General features: G+C 44.3%; 1 protein-coding gene across 4 annotated transcripts in view; it reads left to right on the forward strand.

Annotated features, from left to right (window-relative positions):
* Nucleotides 1-464: 464 nt before the first annotated feature.
* Nucleotides 465-17346, forward strand: part of KCTD7 (potassium channel tetramerization domain containing 7) — a 39599-nt gene continuing 22717 nt past the window's right edge. Inside the window, exons 1-2 of one of the 4 annotated variants that reach the window (XM_077482280.1) lie at nt 465-820; nt 16866-17035. In XM_077482280.1, coding sequence (XP_077338406.1) covers nt 671-820; nt 16866-17035 — 320 coding nt within the window. In that variant the 5' untranslated portion in view covers nt 465-670. Of the gene's footprint in view, nt 821-882; nt 1163-16813; nt 17036-17346 lie in introns of those variants that run through there. The other 3 variants (XM_077482282.1, XM_077482281.1, XM_077482283.1) reach the window with 3 other exon arrangements.

Here is a 17346-nt window from a genome sequence, read left to right on the forward strand (position 1 = left end):
TTACCTCCTTACAGATAGCTAAAAAGATCAATGGTGTTGGTGGGAACTTATCTGAGAGGCAGAATTGCTCAATGCTGAAGGAACCCCCAGCAACCTCCGGAAGAACCCTGATTGAGAATCACTGTGGTAGACTAAAGGGGGATAGTCAGGTCTAGGTGTTGCTCACCACCACATGCTGTAATGTGTGATAACGTATGACGTCCCACTCATTGTCAGCGTAATAGGACATCCAGTGAAGCCCCTTGTTTATGCCTTGGGCAATGCTGTACAGTGCAGCCCCCTAGCGTTAGCCATCCCTGTTGTATGTGGTGCAGCTCTCAGATACACAATGAAGCTGTGTGCATGCTGTAATCTTTCCAGGAAGGCCAGAGCTGTACCCCAGTAATAAGTAGTCCCCCCTCCAATGACACAGAGGAGCAGAAAGCTGTGCACGTGATCGTGGGAAGAGCACTTCCCTCCCTGTGATGTCACAGAGTGTGGAGGGAAGGAGAGGAGCACCTCTGGGGTGATGGGACTCATACAGACAGATGCTCTCCCCTCACACACATCAATGGGCCAACCCTCCCCCTCCTCTTCCTGGAGCCCAGTATGAGCCGCCTGTGACCTACCACTGCCCGGATCACCGCTCTCCCCACCCCCAGCTCTCATAAGAGAGGGCACTCTCACAGGGATGGTGGTAGTCTCGGGACAGTTAGAAGACACAGGGACCCCGGAGGATGCCATGTCGAGCTCTGATGCTGACGATGAGCTGATCGAGCCGTCTACGCCCACCCCGAGCAACGCCACCTTCACCCTGCACGGCAAGGTGCACCCGCTGCAGGTAGGTACACTGCCCGCACTGAGAAGGCTGACAGCACCAACCTGGCCCCGCACTACATCAGCAGGGCGAGGGGACAGCGCTATTCTCCATTAGCTGACTACCAAACCACGCCCCGCACAAGGAGCCATTGGCTGGGCTAGAGTTATGCGTTGCGGGGATTGGTGGGGCTGGCTGTCCTTCAAGGCGGCTGGTAGCACTGAGTGCTGGAGGGCGATGTGTACACAGCATGGAGAACCTGTAGCTGTACAATGTAACGGGAGGCAAAAGTCACTTGTCAGCCATTAACATCGGAGGAGATAGATGACTACTATACCTCAGGACTTCATTGCTTTTACTACGAGGGTAGATCATCATAATTTGTTATTATTATTTACTTTATTTGTTGTTATCATTGTTTATTATATTATTGTTTTATTAACACATTGCAGGTGATATATATATATATATATATATATATATATATATATATATATATATATATATATATATATATATATATATATACAAACAGTAGGCATAAATCACAATAATAATGTATATATATATATTTATATTTATTTTTGCATCCCAAAACAAAATGTAGTAGTGATCTGATCTACAATATAGGCACTCAATCCTATATAACAATAATAATGTTTACCTGATAACCAGGGCAGGACTTAGGGTGGTGGGGGCCCCTGGGCTTGAGTAACTTTCAGGCCCTACCTTCTATATATTACCTTATTTATCAGCGTATAACATGCACCCCAAGTTTAGGAGGGAATTTTAAGGAAAAAAACTTTTAGGAGGCCCATCAATGCAGCCTTATTAGTGTCCATCTGCAGCCTTGCCCATCCATCTGCAGCCTTGTCCAGTGTCATTTGCAGCCTTGTCAGTGTAGCCTTGTCATTGCAGTCTTGAAGTTTAAAAATGGCGCCGACGAGAGTCCTCTGTATCTCGGTGGTTCTCGGGTCCTCTCTGCGGTTCTTGGGTCCTTTTGCAGTCCCAAGCGGAGCCGAGAGTAGCCGAGTGTACTCGGCTCGGCTCACAGTCACGCCCAGTCCCTGTGTTATGTCCATCATACGGCGGGACTGGGCATGACTGTGAGCGGAGCCGAGTACACTTGGCTAAGTATCTCGGCGGGGCCCCCTATTGGGCTGGGCCCATGGGCTTGAGCCCAGTCAAGCCCAATGGTAAGTCCTGCCCTGCTGATAACATTGTATATATATATATATATATATATATATATTTATTTATATATAATTTTATTTATATTTTTCATACAAAAACAAAATATAGTAGTGATCTGATTTATAATATAGCCACCCAATCCTGTAAAACAATAATTATGTTTACATAATAATATTGTATATATATATGTGTATATATATATATATATATATATATATATATACATGCACAGACTGTAGGCATAAATCACAATATATATATATATATATATATATATATATATATATATATATATATTTATTTATTTTTGCATCCAAACATAAAATATAGTAGTGATCTGATCTACAATATAGGCACTCAATCCTGCATAACAATAATAATGTTTACATAATAATATTGTGTGTGTATATATATATATATATATATATATATATATATATATATATATATATATATGTATTTATTTTTTTCATACAAAAACAAAATATAGTAGTGATATGATCTACAATTTAGGCCCTGCATAGATCCTCTATTAAATTAATATAAATATATATATATATATATATATATATATATATTTTTTTTTTGCAATCAAAATATAGCATTGATCTGGTCTGTAATATAAATTGTAACTCTTAAAGTGATACTAAAGCTTTGTTTTTGTTTTTTTAAATAACAAACATATCATACTTACCTCCACTGTAAAGCTCATTTTACAAAGAGTGGCAAGAGTGGCGCCAAACCTCATCTTCTCAGGTCCCTCGACGGCTCTGGTGGCTCCTCCCTGCATTAGATAACCCCCTCGGAGAAGCTCTCTCCCGAGGGGGCTACCTTACAGGCGTGCTTCCTAGTCATTCATGCCCCATCCATAGAAGCTGAATGTATGAATCGGCTCCGCCCCCATCATTGGATTTGATTGACAGCAGCGGGAGCCAATGGTTGCGCTGCTAACAATCTATCCAATCGACTTCATGGAGAGGACGGCGCATCCCCGCTAAAGGAGATTAAGTGGCTCAGGTAAATAAAACGGGGGGCCAGTGACTGCCAGTTGTTTTTTCACCTTAATGCATAGGATGCAGCAGGGCAGTGGACTTGAAAGATTAATATGTGCAACATATACTTTAGGGCTCACAAACACCAGTCTGCATGCTACAATGTGTGCATTATATCGGGGTGATGGGGGTGGTGTGTGTATATATGTGTTATAATACATCACACCGTTCGCTGTTTTCTCTTTTTTAACCTTAGTGAAGTGTCACAAAACATTGCTTTATTCAACTTTAACCCCTTGGAGCTGGTGCCTGCCGGCCCTTTAAAGGTTTTAGAATGCCAGGAGGCGGGGCCAGGCTTATGGTCATGTGACCACCGTGATTGGCTATCATGGCAATCACACTAGAAAGCTCCTGCAAACGGAAATTTGGTGCTTTGCGTTAGCCACTGGTTACTGTGCCGGGCGTGCGCTCTTGGCACAGCTCTATTTGTACTAATGCACGCAACTATGTGGCCGCTCAGCACCAAGGCCCACCTGCCGAGAGCCTGCATATTTGCGTGTGCTCAGCGCCAAAAGGTTAAAGTGGAACTTCCCTCTCCCAATTGTTACCCATGTATTATATTGGAGATTTAATATCTCTTAGATATGATTTGCGTTAAATGAGAGTTCTTTGACCATGAGTGAAAGCTTTAACACAATAATCACATTGATTATTTTTAATCCTTATGCCGCTAGCATTAGTAAATAGATAGCAAAGTAAATCATATTTACTTGTCTTAAACTTTTTTATCTCACATTTCTTTATTTACTTCCTGGTTTCTTGCCTAGGCAAATCATGTCATACATCCCAGGAGTCTTTAGGGGAGGAGTTTTCTCAGCTAAGCACGCCCTCTTTGCATACATGAGCCAAGGGTGGATGGATTTCAGGAAGTAAATGCTACAAGAATGATCTGCCCTTACTCAAGATGGCCACAGCCAGAAATGCTAAGGGGTTGTTTTCCAAAGTGATTTCTCAACAAAATTAAGCAAGGAGACATGGAGGGATGGGGGAGTTTGCTTTGAATATTAAAAAAGAAATTAGAGCTGCACAATTAATCGTCAAGAATCGTTATTGCAATCTTGACTAAAATGTTTCACAATTCTTTCTATGTAAAAAATTCTCTCTGCTCTTCTGAAGCCACAGCCTTCAAAAGAAAGGAAGAGAAAAACTGGGCCATCTGCCAAGAATCACAACATTCTTTATCAATTGAACTTAAGGCCGCGTACACACGGGCGGACTGTCTGCCCAACTTAGTCCGCCGAAACACATTTGAGCGGACAGTCCGCTCGTGTGTGGGCTTCAGCGGACTTTTTCAGCGGACAGTCTGGCGGACTAAGTCTTTCGGAATTTCCGTAAGATTGTCCGTCCAAACTTGGTTTAAGCGGACAGTCCGCCCGTGTGTGTGCCAGTCCGCTGTACTTTCGAAATGAGCGGACTTTTCCCGCCCGGAGAAAAGTCTGCTCATTTCGAGCGGGTATCCAGGTAGGCGGGGCCCGCGACGGAGACGTCGCGGGCCCCGCCGCCTGGTATGGACTTAAAGGGGAACCCCAACGGCGAAAAAAATCGGCGTGGGGGTGCCCCCCAAGTCCACAACAGACCCTTGTCCGAGCACGCTACCCGGCCGGCCAGGAAAGGGGGGCGAGCGAGCGCCCCCCCCCCCTCCTGAGCCGTACCAGGCCGCGTGCCCTCAACATGGGGGGTGCCTTGGGGAAGGGGGGGCCGCGCGGCCCCCCCACCCTAAAGCACCTTGTCCCCATGTTGATGAGGACAAGGGCCTCTTCCCGACAACCCTGACCGTTGGTTGTCGGGGTCTGCGGGCGGGGGGCTTATCGGAATCCGGGAGCCCCCTTTAATAAGGGGGCCCCGGATACCGGCCCCCCACCCTATGTGAATGAGTATGGGGTACAATGTACCCCTACCCATTCACCTGTGAAAAAAAGTACAAAAAAAAACACAACACAGGGTTAAAATATTTTATTGCACAGCTTCGGGGGTCTTCTTCGGGGGTCTTCTCGCCGGACTCCTCCGCTATCTTCTTGTAGCTCTTTTGCTAGCGGAGGAGTCCGGCTTTCTTTCTCCCCGCCGCCGGCCTCTTCTCCCGACTTCGGGGGTCTTGTCCCCCTCTTCGGTTCTTCTGCCGGGCCACCGCGCCTTCTTATAGCTCTTTTACAGGCGGTGGCCCGGTCTTCTGTCGCCGATGTCGCTGTCGCCGCCGCCTTCCGTTCTTCTTCTTCTTCTTCTTCTCCAGGAGATGTTGCCTCGACGATCTCTCCGGCCGGAATGCCAGAGCCGCGCTGCGCGGCCACTTATATAGTGACAATGGGGCGATTTCACATGGTATATGTCACATGGGTTGATCGTCGAGGCAACATCTCCTGGAGAAGAAGAAGAAGAAGAACGGAAGGCGGCGGCGACAGCGGCGACAGAAGACCGGGCCACCGCCTGTAAAAGAGCTATAAGAAGGCGCGGTGGCCCGGCAGAAGAACCGAAGAGGGGGACAAGACCCCCGAAGTCGGGAGAAGAGGCCGGCGGCGGGGAGGAAGAAAGCCGGACTCCTCCGCTAGCAAAAGAGCTACAAGAAGATAGCGGAGGAGTCCGGCGAGAAGACCCCCGAAGACGGAAGACCCCCGGAGCTGTGCAATAAAGTATTTTATCTCGTGTGTTGTGTTTTTTTTTGTACTTTTTTTCACAGGTGAATGGGTAGGGGTACATTGTACCCCATACTCATTCACATAGGGTGGGGGGCCGGTATCCGGGGCCCCCTTATTAAAGGGGGCTCCCGGATTCCGATAAGCCCCCCGCCCGCAGACCCCGACAACCAACGGCCAGGGTTGTCGGGAAGAGGCCCTTGTCCTCATCAACATGGGGACAAGGTGCTTTAGCCGCCGCACCCCCCATGTTGAGGGCACGCGGCCTGGTACGGCTCAGGAGGGGGGGGCGCTCGCTCGCCCCCCTTTCCTGGCCGGCCAGGTAGCGTGCTCGGACAAGGGTCTGTTGTGGACTTGGGGGGCACCCCCACGCCGATTTTTTTCGGCGTTGGGGTTCCCCGCCTACCTGGAGACGCGCTCGAAATGAGCGGACTTTCCTCCGCGTATGTGGGCGAGTCCGTTCATTTCAAAAGTAGAGCGGATTGTATGGCGGACTTAGTCCGCCGTATTAGTCCGCTCAAAAAGTGCCGTGTGTGGGCAAGTCCGTTCATTCAAAAGTTTGGACGGACTGTCTGTCGGATTGTCTGACGAACTTAGTTGGGCAGACAATCCGCCCGTGTGTATGCGGCCTAAGTGTAAACATTGTAACAATTTGTCAACTGAATAGACTTTGTGTGTAAGTGAAAAAAGTTTAACCACTTAAACACTAAACCTTTTTCTGACATTTGTTGGTTTCAAGTTAAAAATTAGAAAATTACTTAGAACCCCCAAACATATATTTTTAAGTGCTTGTTGCAATATTTTATGTTACACTGTATTTGCGCAATGGTCTTTCAAATGCAATTTTTTGTAAAAAACTAACCAGTAAAAGTGAGCCAATTTCTTTTGAATAATGTGAAAGATTTTACATCGCGAGAACCGTGAGAGAGTCGCAATCTTTTTATTCTAAGAAAAAAAAAATTGTGATTCTAATTTTGGCCAGAATTGTGCAGCTCTAAAAGAAATTAAATATGTTTTTGGTTTGTGGTGCTCAGATGCAGTGAAGATCTGCTTTGAAGTGGAAGTAAACCCATCCATAAAACAGTTACATTCCCAGCACGTGCCAGAAATGTAACACTCCCATTGGTTGTGCTTTCAACTAAACTGTCAAACCCATCCAATGGCTGGTGTCGTAACTGATCACATGTGCAGCATCATAGCAGTTGTAGAATAAACCGAGACAAAGAAGGCAGCTTCCTTGGCTGAAAACTATAGGGGGGTTTACTTACACTTTAAACCGGGAGTTCTGGCTTTTTTTTTTTAAAGTCAGCAGCTACAAATACTGCAGCTGCTGACTTTTAAAATATGGACATTTACCCGTCCAACGCGCCCGCGATGTCGGCACCCGAAGCCGATCTGCCGCTCGGATCTCGGGTGCTGCCGCCCCCATCTTCGGTATGGGAATCAGGAAGGGAAGTCTTGCGGCTTCACTTCCCGGTTCCCTACTGCACATGCGCGAGTGGTGCTGCGCAATAAGGACGGTCCCTGCTGTCTCTTGGATCTGTGTGTTTCCCAGCAGACAGTGGGGGGGGGGGACAGAAAGTGGCTGCACCTCCCTCCCCCTGAAAGGTGCCAATTGTGGCACTGGAGGGGGGGAGGGTTTCCAATGAGCAGAAGTTCCACTTTAGAGTGAAACTCCACTTTAAGCAATGCGACTTGTTGAGGAGTGCTGGGTTGTGTAAAAGTGCAGCATGTCTGCATTTTACTCAACACATCCCAACCCTCAGCACAGCATTGCAGTGTAAACGGGGCACATGTGCCCTTGTGTTGATCCAGTGTTGAGCGAGTGCAGATTAATGCCCGCTCAACGGACATGGTGTAAACAAGCCTATATGTTGGCCATACATTTGATAGCTGTTTTCAGGTAACCCAAACCCACTATTGGTCACAAAAAACATATGCCAAAATACAAGCATGCAGTACGCCATACTTTTTTCATTGCAGTGGTGTGAACTGAGCACAGGACAGAAGGCGGATTGCTTTGTCTAAGGGTTGGGCTGTGCTGCCCAGTGATGTGAAGGGGCCCAACATACTGTATGCTAATGCAACCTATCACCTACCGTTTCTATCAAATTCTTGAAAATACTGGTGGTAGGTTGTCTTGATCTGTTCAGTTGTTTGCCATGATTGAAAGCGTTAGAAAGTGCCTTAAAATTGTCATGCATGGCCAACATTTTGCTTCTGAGCATAGCTTATAGGGTACATAAATGGTTAACATCATAAATGGCACTATTCGTTTACATTGCATTTATTTTACATTATTGTACATCAGCATGGAGGTGTGCTAGTGTATTGTATCATCTTTGAATCTAAATGTTAAACATAAATAATATGACAAGCTCAGAATACACTGTTTAAAAGTGCTTGCATGATTTAGGATGCAATAAACGTATGTTCAAGGTGCCCTCCCAGAAAGCAGTTTTAATGACTCTTGCAGTATGATCTTACCGTATTTTAAGCATATGGCATATTAAATATTTCAAATGATGAAATGTAAGCCGAAAAAGATTTGTGCATTGTAAAATTATCCACATCATAGATTTGATAATAGCTTCTTTATTTTATTTTCTTAGATAATGATAATGCATGAACTTTTTTTCTGTGGAAATCATTAGAATAAGACAGCAGTTTTGCCTTTTGTATTTTACAAAGACCTTTTTATTTTATTTTTATTTTACAATGTCTATATACAGCATCAGGTGATAGAGGTGCCCTTGTAAGACAGCAGAGGCTTGAAGGTGAAATCTCTAATATTGCTGATATTGATATAGGCAGGGATGTGGTAAAAAAGGCGATAGAAGTGCTGTTGGAGACCTGAAAGCAAACCTATAAATACAGCAATTTTAAATTACAAATCAATTTTTTTTTCTTGCTCAAGGCATTATAGTGCAGTTTTCAAGATCATGACATGTAGCCACCATGTTATAGCCAAAATCAATGGATAGATAGAAAAAACAGCACAAAATGAATTATGCTAGCTATAGACTTTGCGGATTTCTTTCATTCAACCTTATTGGCTGAATGACAGAAATCAGTCGACTTCTTTGTCCACTCTGAACAGTGTGAAGGGAGAATCAGCAATGGGCAGCTTGGGCTCAAGGAGCAGCTTCTTTGGGGAAAGTGCAAGGGGCCCCCCATGCAGCCGGGGCCCCTGGGCAGTGACCAGGTGTGCTCTCTCATTAAGACGGCCCTGGTAGCCATGTTATAGCCAAAATCAATGGACAGATAGCAAAAACAGCACAAAATGAGTTATGCTACCCATAGACTTGTGGAGTTCTCCCATTCAACCTTATTGGTTGAATGACAGAAATCAGTCGACTTCTCTGTCCACTCTGAACAGTGTGAATGGAGGAATCAGCATTGCTGGCTATTGTATTCATACAGCCACAGTGCTCACGGATGTCTGAATACCTAAAAGCTTGACTCACATGGGCGTGCCAATCCATACACCCATGCAAAGGGCTGTCTCATCCTAATAGAATGCACAGATGTTCAGTGCAGCTGCATACAGTTTCAATCAGTGACAAATGGGTGGATCTCAAAGAGCATCCCTGACTGTACATCTGTGCGGTTCTGATGCTCTGATCAGAGCTGTGTCTGTCTGGGCCACTTACAGCTTAAAGGGGTTGTAAAGGTAAAAGTTTTTTCACCTTAATGCATTCTATGCATTAAGGTGAAAAAACATCCGACAATGCCGGCCCCCCCTCGTTTTACTTACCCGACCCCTCGAAAGTCCCGTGCTCGCCCCAGACGTCCTCTCTGCTGCTCACCCTGGCCATTGATTGGCTAGAGTGAATGGATTGAAAGCAGCGCAGCCATTGGCTCGCAATGTTGTCAATCACATCCAATGAAGCGGCACGGTGGAGGGTGGGGCCGAGTGATACAGTGAGCGGCTACGGCCGCCAGCTGTATCACAGGAGCGCGCCCGCAAACATTCCACATCATGCGAGAGAGATTGCATGAAGTTGTGGAGTCCTTGCGGGAGGGAGCCGAGGCAGCCGCCGAGGGACCCCAGAAGAGCAGGTTCGGGGCCACTCTGTGCAAAACAAGCTGCACAGTGGAGATAAGTATAACATGTTTGTAATTTAAAAAAAAAAAAAAAAATTCCTTTAGTGACCCTTTAACCACTTCCATACCGGGCCTATTCTTGCACTCCTCTCCTACATGTAAAAATCCTAATTTTGGATGTAGGAGAGGAGCATGTAAGAACTCCCAAACATTATATATATGTATATATTTTTTAGCAGACACCCTAGGGAATAAAATGGCGGTCATTGCAACTTTTTATCTCGCACCAATTTTTCAAACATTATTTTTTGGGGAAAAAAACAAAACGGTTTCATCATTTAAAAAATAACAAAACAGTAAAGTTAGCCCAGACCTTGGCTTTCTCTCCTTCATTTATCTTCTTCCTTCAGGGTGCTTCTTTGGGTGTCCACATCACTGCCTGTGTGACGTGGATATTTCCTTTTGGCTGTCCAGAAACAAGGTCTTCTCAGGATCCAGAAGAGTGATGTAATCTCAAGGGGATTGTAAGGGGTTGGCTGGCAAGGAACCATCTGCATGGTTGGATTAGCAGTCACCCCAGTAAAAAACCTGCATGATGTATTTAAAGGGGGGCGGCAGACAGGGTTTGGAGGGGCGTCCATCATTTTCCCAGAATTGGGCTTTAAGAAGAAGGTAGAGTCCCAAGACCACTAGACAAAAAATGCTTCATGTTGTAGATCAGTGGTCATCAACCCTATCCTCAGGGCCCATTAACAGGCCAGGATTTATGTATTACCTTGGGGAGATGCAGACTAGAATACTGCAATCACTGAGCAGCAAATTATATCACCTGTGATGTATTTCACTTATCTTGTAAACCTGGCCTGTTAGTGAGCCCTGAGGACAGGGTTGATGACCACTTCTGTAGAGCAAAGTGTAAATATGGAACACTCTTCAAGCTCATAAACATCACGATAATGCTTCTGTTTGTACAATGTAGGGGAGAGGGATAAGTATCCTTGGGACATTCTGGTATCTCTGGCCCTTTAGCAGTTTCTACATTTTCTGGTATACAATTCATTTATACAATTTGATATACTTACCACTATCTACTTTGGCGACTATTTTAGATCCACATACAAATATTTCCATAGATTTCCCCCAACACAGGACATAGCATGTTAACCCCATATTTCTATATATTTCCTCCAATGCAGCCCATAGCATATTACTGTTGTGGCCCTTTGTTCTATATGAAGGTTATTATGCTTGACTTGCTTCTGTGACTGTGGTCACTCAGCGGTCACCAGTTTCCCGCCAATGCTACCAGATGCATATGGTCAGGATGTCCTGGAAGCTCTGCCTGCAGAATTCACTCCAGTGAAAACATTAAAAAAATAATATTTCTGACCTCACAGGGGCAATGGTTAGAGGGCTTCTAGTGTGGATGAGATAGAGCTTTGCTAGGAATTTTCTTTGTTCTTGATCTGTATCTTTATCTAATATGAATAAAAAAAGTTGAAGGTTTGACTTGCCTGTAATGAATGAAGCTATATACGTACATTAGCAATGCTGTATGATCCAGGTTTTTAGAAGCCTTTCTACACATCGATATTTCTCAATTGTCATTTCTCAGTTTTTTATGTCAAAGAGTGACACTGTTCCAATTCAATAAACATGAAAGTAACTTTAAAGTAACTTTATTCTATTTTTTAGCTTGCACTACAGCTGAACTCCATGAATATGGGGAAAGGCTAACCTTATGTTATTCTTCTTTTTCTTTTTTGTCATTGAATTGTCACCACTCTTCTGGTGCTATTCCTGCTGTTCTAGCATAATATAATAATATAAAAATGTGTTAAATAACATTTTTAATGTGAACAAAAAAAAAGGTTCCGAAAAGCAATACCTGCTCTTTCTATGGGAGTTACAACTGGCCAAGGTCCCATTTAGTAATGTCCTGATATCATAACTGAGATCCCGGGAGGGATAAAACAACTTTTCCCACTGCCTCCCAAATCGCTGGTGCTGTGTGCCGAGTGTCCACTCTTCATGCCCAAGTATTATCATGTAGGGTCACGTGAATGGCCCTTAGTGCTTTGTGAGCTGCAACAGACATTTTCTGGATGCACTAGGGCAGGGATAGGGAACCTATGGCTCTCGAGCTAGATGTGGCTCTTTTGATGGCTGCATCTGGCTCTCACCTCTCAATCCGCGGATTGCGTGGTGTGCCAATCCGTAGATTGAGCCCATAGGAATGGCCGCAGCTTCGGCATATCTCCGGAGCTGCGGCCATCTTCATACACCCGGCGGCGGCCTAGCTGACGTCATCATCACCCGCCTCAACTGCTCGTGGATCTGCCTGTGTAGTTGTAAGCAAGCAGATAATCGTAGGGAAGATGTGCATATTACAGTGGGGGAGATGACGTGGATATTACAGTTATAATTGAAATTAGTCGATTAAAAAAAAATTGTTTTTAACATATTGCATGGCTCTCGCAGAATTACATTTTAAAATATATGGTGTTCATGGCTCTCTCAGCCAAAAAGGTTCCCTACCCTTGCACTAGGGGAACAGAAAAAAAAAGAAAAGTTGGGGAATGACTAAAGCCTGGTACGGGAAATTAGTTGGTTCAGCAGGAACCAGCTGACTTTCCGTCCGTGTGTACAGCTGTCCGTGTACTGTATATAGCTATCTGCTCTGAAGAAGCCAGTATGATCACCAGCTTTTATTGAATGGGCATGCTGAAAAACCAACCTTCAATCAGCGCTTGCAGCCAATGTGCCTTTCACGTTAATGGCACCACAAGTGCAATGTGGGTTTTGTCCTGTTTTTCACATGTTCCCAAAAGGTCATGGTGTGAATGGGGTATTAATTGGAGTTTCAATGCTTTATTAAACCCAAAAACAAACATTTATTATATTACAACTTATAAATTCTTAGCTGTGGTGGCTTAATTTGTTTTCTTTAAGTTTTTTTCCTCCCTTTATTTTCACCTTTTGATCTGGCCAGTAAGTCTTTTATTGAAAAATACGTTTTGTTTGTTTTTTCAAGAATCATACTTGCATACAAGAATCATACTTACTCCCTTCTGTCCCCTGCCGGCTCTAAGACTGAGAACACAGCGATCAAACACTGCTGATCGTTTGATTCTCAGAGCTCTCTATGCTGCCACTCCCACCTCCACGCTCAATAGAGCGCTGAGCTATGAAGGGGGCAAGAGCAGCTGGCTCAGGCTCTCAGTTGTCGCAATCTTTCCCCAGGGAGGACCGGCTCTGTGACATCAGACGACAGTGGGCTTCAGCCTGCTGTCTGCTGAAAACGGGTCACAGGAGGACAGAACCAACTGTACTCCTCTGATCCACCAGAGAAGTACAGCCATACAAGCTTTGGCTGTACTTTTCTTTTAAGGAAAAAAACTGTTGCTGTTACTGCTTAAAATGTGTTTGCTGGAGTTCAGTTTTGTTAGGCTAGCCATAAACGGTTTGAATCTTGGCTGGTTCAGCAGGAACCTGCTGAGATTCGAACCATTAATGTGTAGGCTGAATGTACTAAGTTGATCGATCGTTCACTTGGGTACAATCAGCCTGCTAGATTCTCTTGCGATTATCGCTAGCGGCTGCTATAACCGCTACCAATAATCACTGTCTTCTCCTGGCAGGGATGACTTCCCTTGCCCTTCCACAATGGGAGAAGACAATGGCCCTTCAGGAGGGATTCCCACGTTAACACTGTCAGTGGTGGCAGAAAAGAAATTTGCTTCGTGCATGGCCGGCCTTAGTCAAGTCCATTTAAATCTGCTAGTGCACCTAACACTACCTTCTATTCAGATTCACAATACTGCTTCCAAAGGTGTCTTTGCTGCTTCTCCATCTGGAATGGAGACATCCTAAGACAGGTGTGTTACTGTACGAATCACCCGGTGAAAAAAAAAAGACAAAGAAGAAACGAATGCAGCCACCAAATTTACCAATTGATAAACGGCAATATAATACATTTTGTTTTTGGATTTAATGTGGTTCTAAAGGCTGTGCTTTTTTTAAATTAAACTAATAAGCATGGTATGCTGACCTCCTCCTCTGGGGACCCCACCAGTGCTCTTGATTCGTCCTCTTCGAGTACTCCCATAGCCAGGGCTGTCTTTAAGGCAGGGTAAAGGGGGCATCTGCCCTGGGCCCCATCATTGTTGTGGGGCCCAAAGCAGCTGTCTCATACTTGCCAACTATCCTAGTACAAATTCCCTTGTCCCTTGAAGTTTTAGTCCTGTGCTGTATCCCGATATCTCAGTGCGAAGTTCTGTTACTAATGCTGCTCAGCTCTGCCCTATTGCTATGTATAGATGACTCACCTGCACACCCTGTGTGTACATGAAAATAACCTGCATTGATGTGTAAATAGCAAGGACATTAATATGTAAATAGCTGCGGAATGACTGCTTTGATATGTAAATAGAGGCAGCATTCATATGTATGTCATGCCCCCCCCCCCCCCCCCCCCCGAGGTCATATCCACCATCACTTCTGCTGAATGCTGCCCACCGGGAGGTACAGGGGCATGCTTGAAAGTCCTGCCTACAACCGTGGTCATTAAGTCTAACATCAGCCTGTTCTGAATCGTGGTGCATGTGAATACACACATCTCAGCAGATGCGTGAGGGTGTCATTAACAATTAATGGCACTGCTGTGTATCTGCTAAAGGGCAGCATGTTTCTGTGGTAAAGTGTTTTTGCATTTGTTATCCACACACACAGTCTAAATGTTTCAGTTACATTGGTGGTCAGTATAAATCTACTCATCTACACCGGGGCTACAATCCTTTCAAACACACGTGGGGCCAATGTGAAGGTCCCCTTACATTGGTGGTCAGTTTAAATCCCTCCTTACATTAGTGGTTCCTGTGAATGCTCTCATTACATTAGTAGTCAGTGTAAATCCCCATTACATTAGTGGCCAATGTGAATCCCCAGTACATTGTAGTTTTCTTTCTATTGATGAGTCCTCTCACACCGCAGTCCATGGTGTGCAGGCAGTGAGGAGATAATTTACTGTAACCTTTAGCAACCAATCAGTGAGCAGTAATGCCGTGGACTAACCTCTTGCAACCAATCATTGAACAGTAAAGATATGCAGTAACGCCTCTCAACCAATTAGTAAACAGTAATAATGTGCAGTAATCTCTAGCAACCAACTGGTGAGTGGTAAGGATGTCTAGTAACCTCTAGCAACCAATCAGTGAGTAGTATTGATGTACAGTAATCTCTAGCAACCATTCAACAAGCAAAAGTCATGTGCTTTAACCTCTAGCAAATAATAAGTGAGCTATAATGTGTACTGTAACCTCTAGCAGCCAGTGAGTGAGTGGTAATTATACACTGTAACCTATGGCAACCAATCGCGATCTCTGCCTGATCTGATTTTGAGTCTAGCTACTATTTATTGTAGACTCAGAGCAGGTGGAGAGTAAAATTGCAGGGGGGGGGGGGCAAGAAAATGTTTGCCAAGAGTCCAATCAATAAAGATAGCCCTGCCCATAACAAGCACTCTATATGGGGGCAGACGCGCAGTCTCAATCCCGAGACGGGCTGCGCGCATCTATTGCCTTCTTTTTCCTCACAGCATTTGATTGACAGCAGCAGGAACCAATTACTTTGTGCCTATGAGGAGAGAGAGAGAGAGAGAGAGAGAGAGAGAGAGAGAGACTGCAGCAATGCTGCTCTCGAGCATATCACTGGATTGAAAGAGGAGGCAGGTAGGTTTTTGACGTCTAGCTAATCCTGGAAGGTTTTTAACCTTAATGCATAGAGTACATTAAGGTAAAAATAACTTTAGCCTTTATAACCACTTTAAGACAGCATTGTTATGAAACAACAAACAATATTTTCTCAGTATATTATTATTTTGTTAAATCATTTTCTTCCATGGTAGTGTTTTATACAATGCATTGTATTGTGTTTATTGTGTTTTAGAGACTGAATACTTCCTTTGTGCTTGAATTCCTACACTCAGCATGTTGCTGAAAATCCCTCTGTTTTTATTACATTCATGTCAGACTTGCAATAATCAGTCGTTGCAAAACGGTTTCTCTTGTTAGAGCCTAAAGAAAAATTCCAGTACATCTTCCCAACATAATTCCACTTTGCAGTAGGCATGGAGTTAAATTGTGACTCAACAGGCCGTGCTACTTTTTCCATTGTTCATAGGTCCACATTTTCTACTTTAGAATTTTAGTGCCAACCTCTATTTCTCTTTGCCAGTGCTGTTTGTCTATGTATGCCACAGGTCATAATTATTTTAAGAGCATTCTTCCTTACCTATTGGGAGGAATACGAGCCTGCACCCCTTCTCTCGTTTAAAGATTTTATTGAATTTTAAGAAGAAAGGAAATCATAACAGCTGTAACACCCATGCAGGGGCTTATACTTCAGAAAACAAAAAGTCGAAATCTGAAGCAGCAAACGAACAAAATGTGTAGACATAAGTGTACCAACGAAAGGTAGCAAGTACTGAAAATGAGTAATTACTGTCAGTAATTAGCGAGCATCGTACCTCAGGGGGTGAGGGGGTATAATATTAAAAGTATTGGGCCAGGGAAAACAGGGGCAATGAGTGGGGGGAAAACAAAACTCCCATGAGCTTGGGTTCAGAATGCTAAATGGCTAAAGGAGTGGATCCAAAGGGGGTAAGGCATAATTAAGCCATGGGTCCCATGTTTTCAGGAACACCTGGCCCAATCTGGAGGGGGTCTGCATCAGTTTTCCATTAAAAAAATGCTATTATGTTTCACTTTGCAGCTCTATATGTAAGTGCTTATGTACATTGGCATTGTTTTGTGAAGAACCACTTTTCTCAGTTCAGTGGAAATGCAAAAGTATCTGGAAGCAGCCAGAAGACTCCGAAGCAGCCTACAAAGAACTCAGCCATCGCTTATGATAGCAAGCATGCTGCATTCGCTCATCTACACAAATCCTGATGGTTTTTAGTTACTTCAAAGTTAAGCTTTTTTTTTAACATGTTTTGGTAATATATACACTATGTCGTGGATACTATTCATTAATACTATAGTAAGTTATTGACTAGACAGTGCATCTTCATGGACATGCTTTATTATGCTTTTCAGTTCAGTTCCAATTGATGGTGGAAGACGTACGTTATTGTTTATGCTTCCGCAGCTTCCTGAAGTGATTCCGCTTAACGTAGGAGGCATGTGTTTCACCACCAGACTGTCAACGCTTAACAGATATGAGGATACCATGCTGGCAGCCATGTTCAGTGGAAGACATCACATTCCGACAGATTCTGAGGGACGATACTTCATTGATAGGGATGGAACATATTTTGGGTAAGCGGACAGCTGCAGGTTTCAATGTCTTCTATTACTACTGGGACAGCTGTCATACATAATTAAAATCATGTATTGCGTTCAAAATGGCTTAGATCATTGGTCTCCAAACTGCTGGTTGGGGGCTGGATGTGGCCTTTTGCTTGCTTATATCTGGCACTTGGGGCATTATTATCCACTGACACCAACAACTGGGCATGTGTCCTCCCATTTATACCAACAATTGGGCATATGTTCTCCCACTGACACCAATGAAGAGACCACTGTTCCTTCAAATGATATCAGCAATGGGGCACAATTCCTCCCAATGA

This window comes from Lithobates pipiens, unplaced genomic scaffold (genome assembly GCF_037356315.1).
Source record: "Lithobates pipiens isolate NorthernLeopardFrog02 unplaced genomic scaffold, aLitPip1_a1.2 Scaffold_16, whole genome shotgun sequence".
Lineage (NCBI taxonomy): Eukaryota > Metazoa > Chordata > Amphibia > Anura > Ranidae > Lithobates > Lithobates pipiens.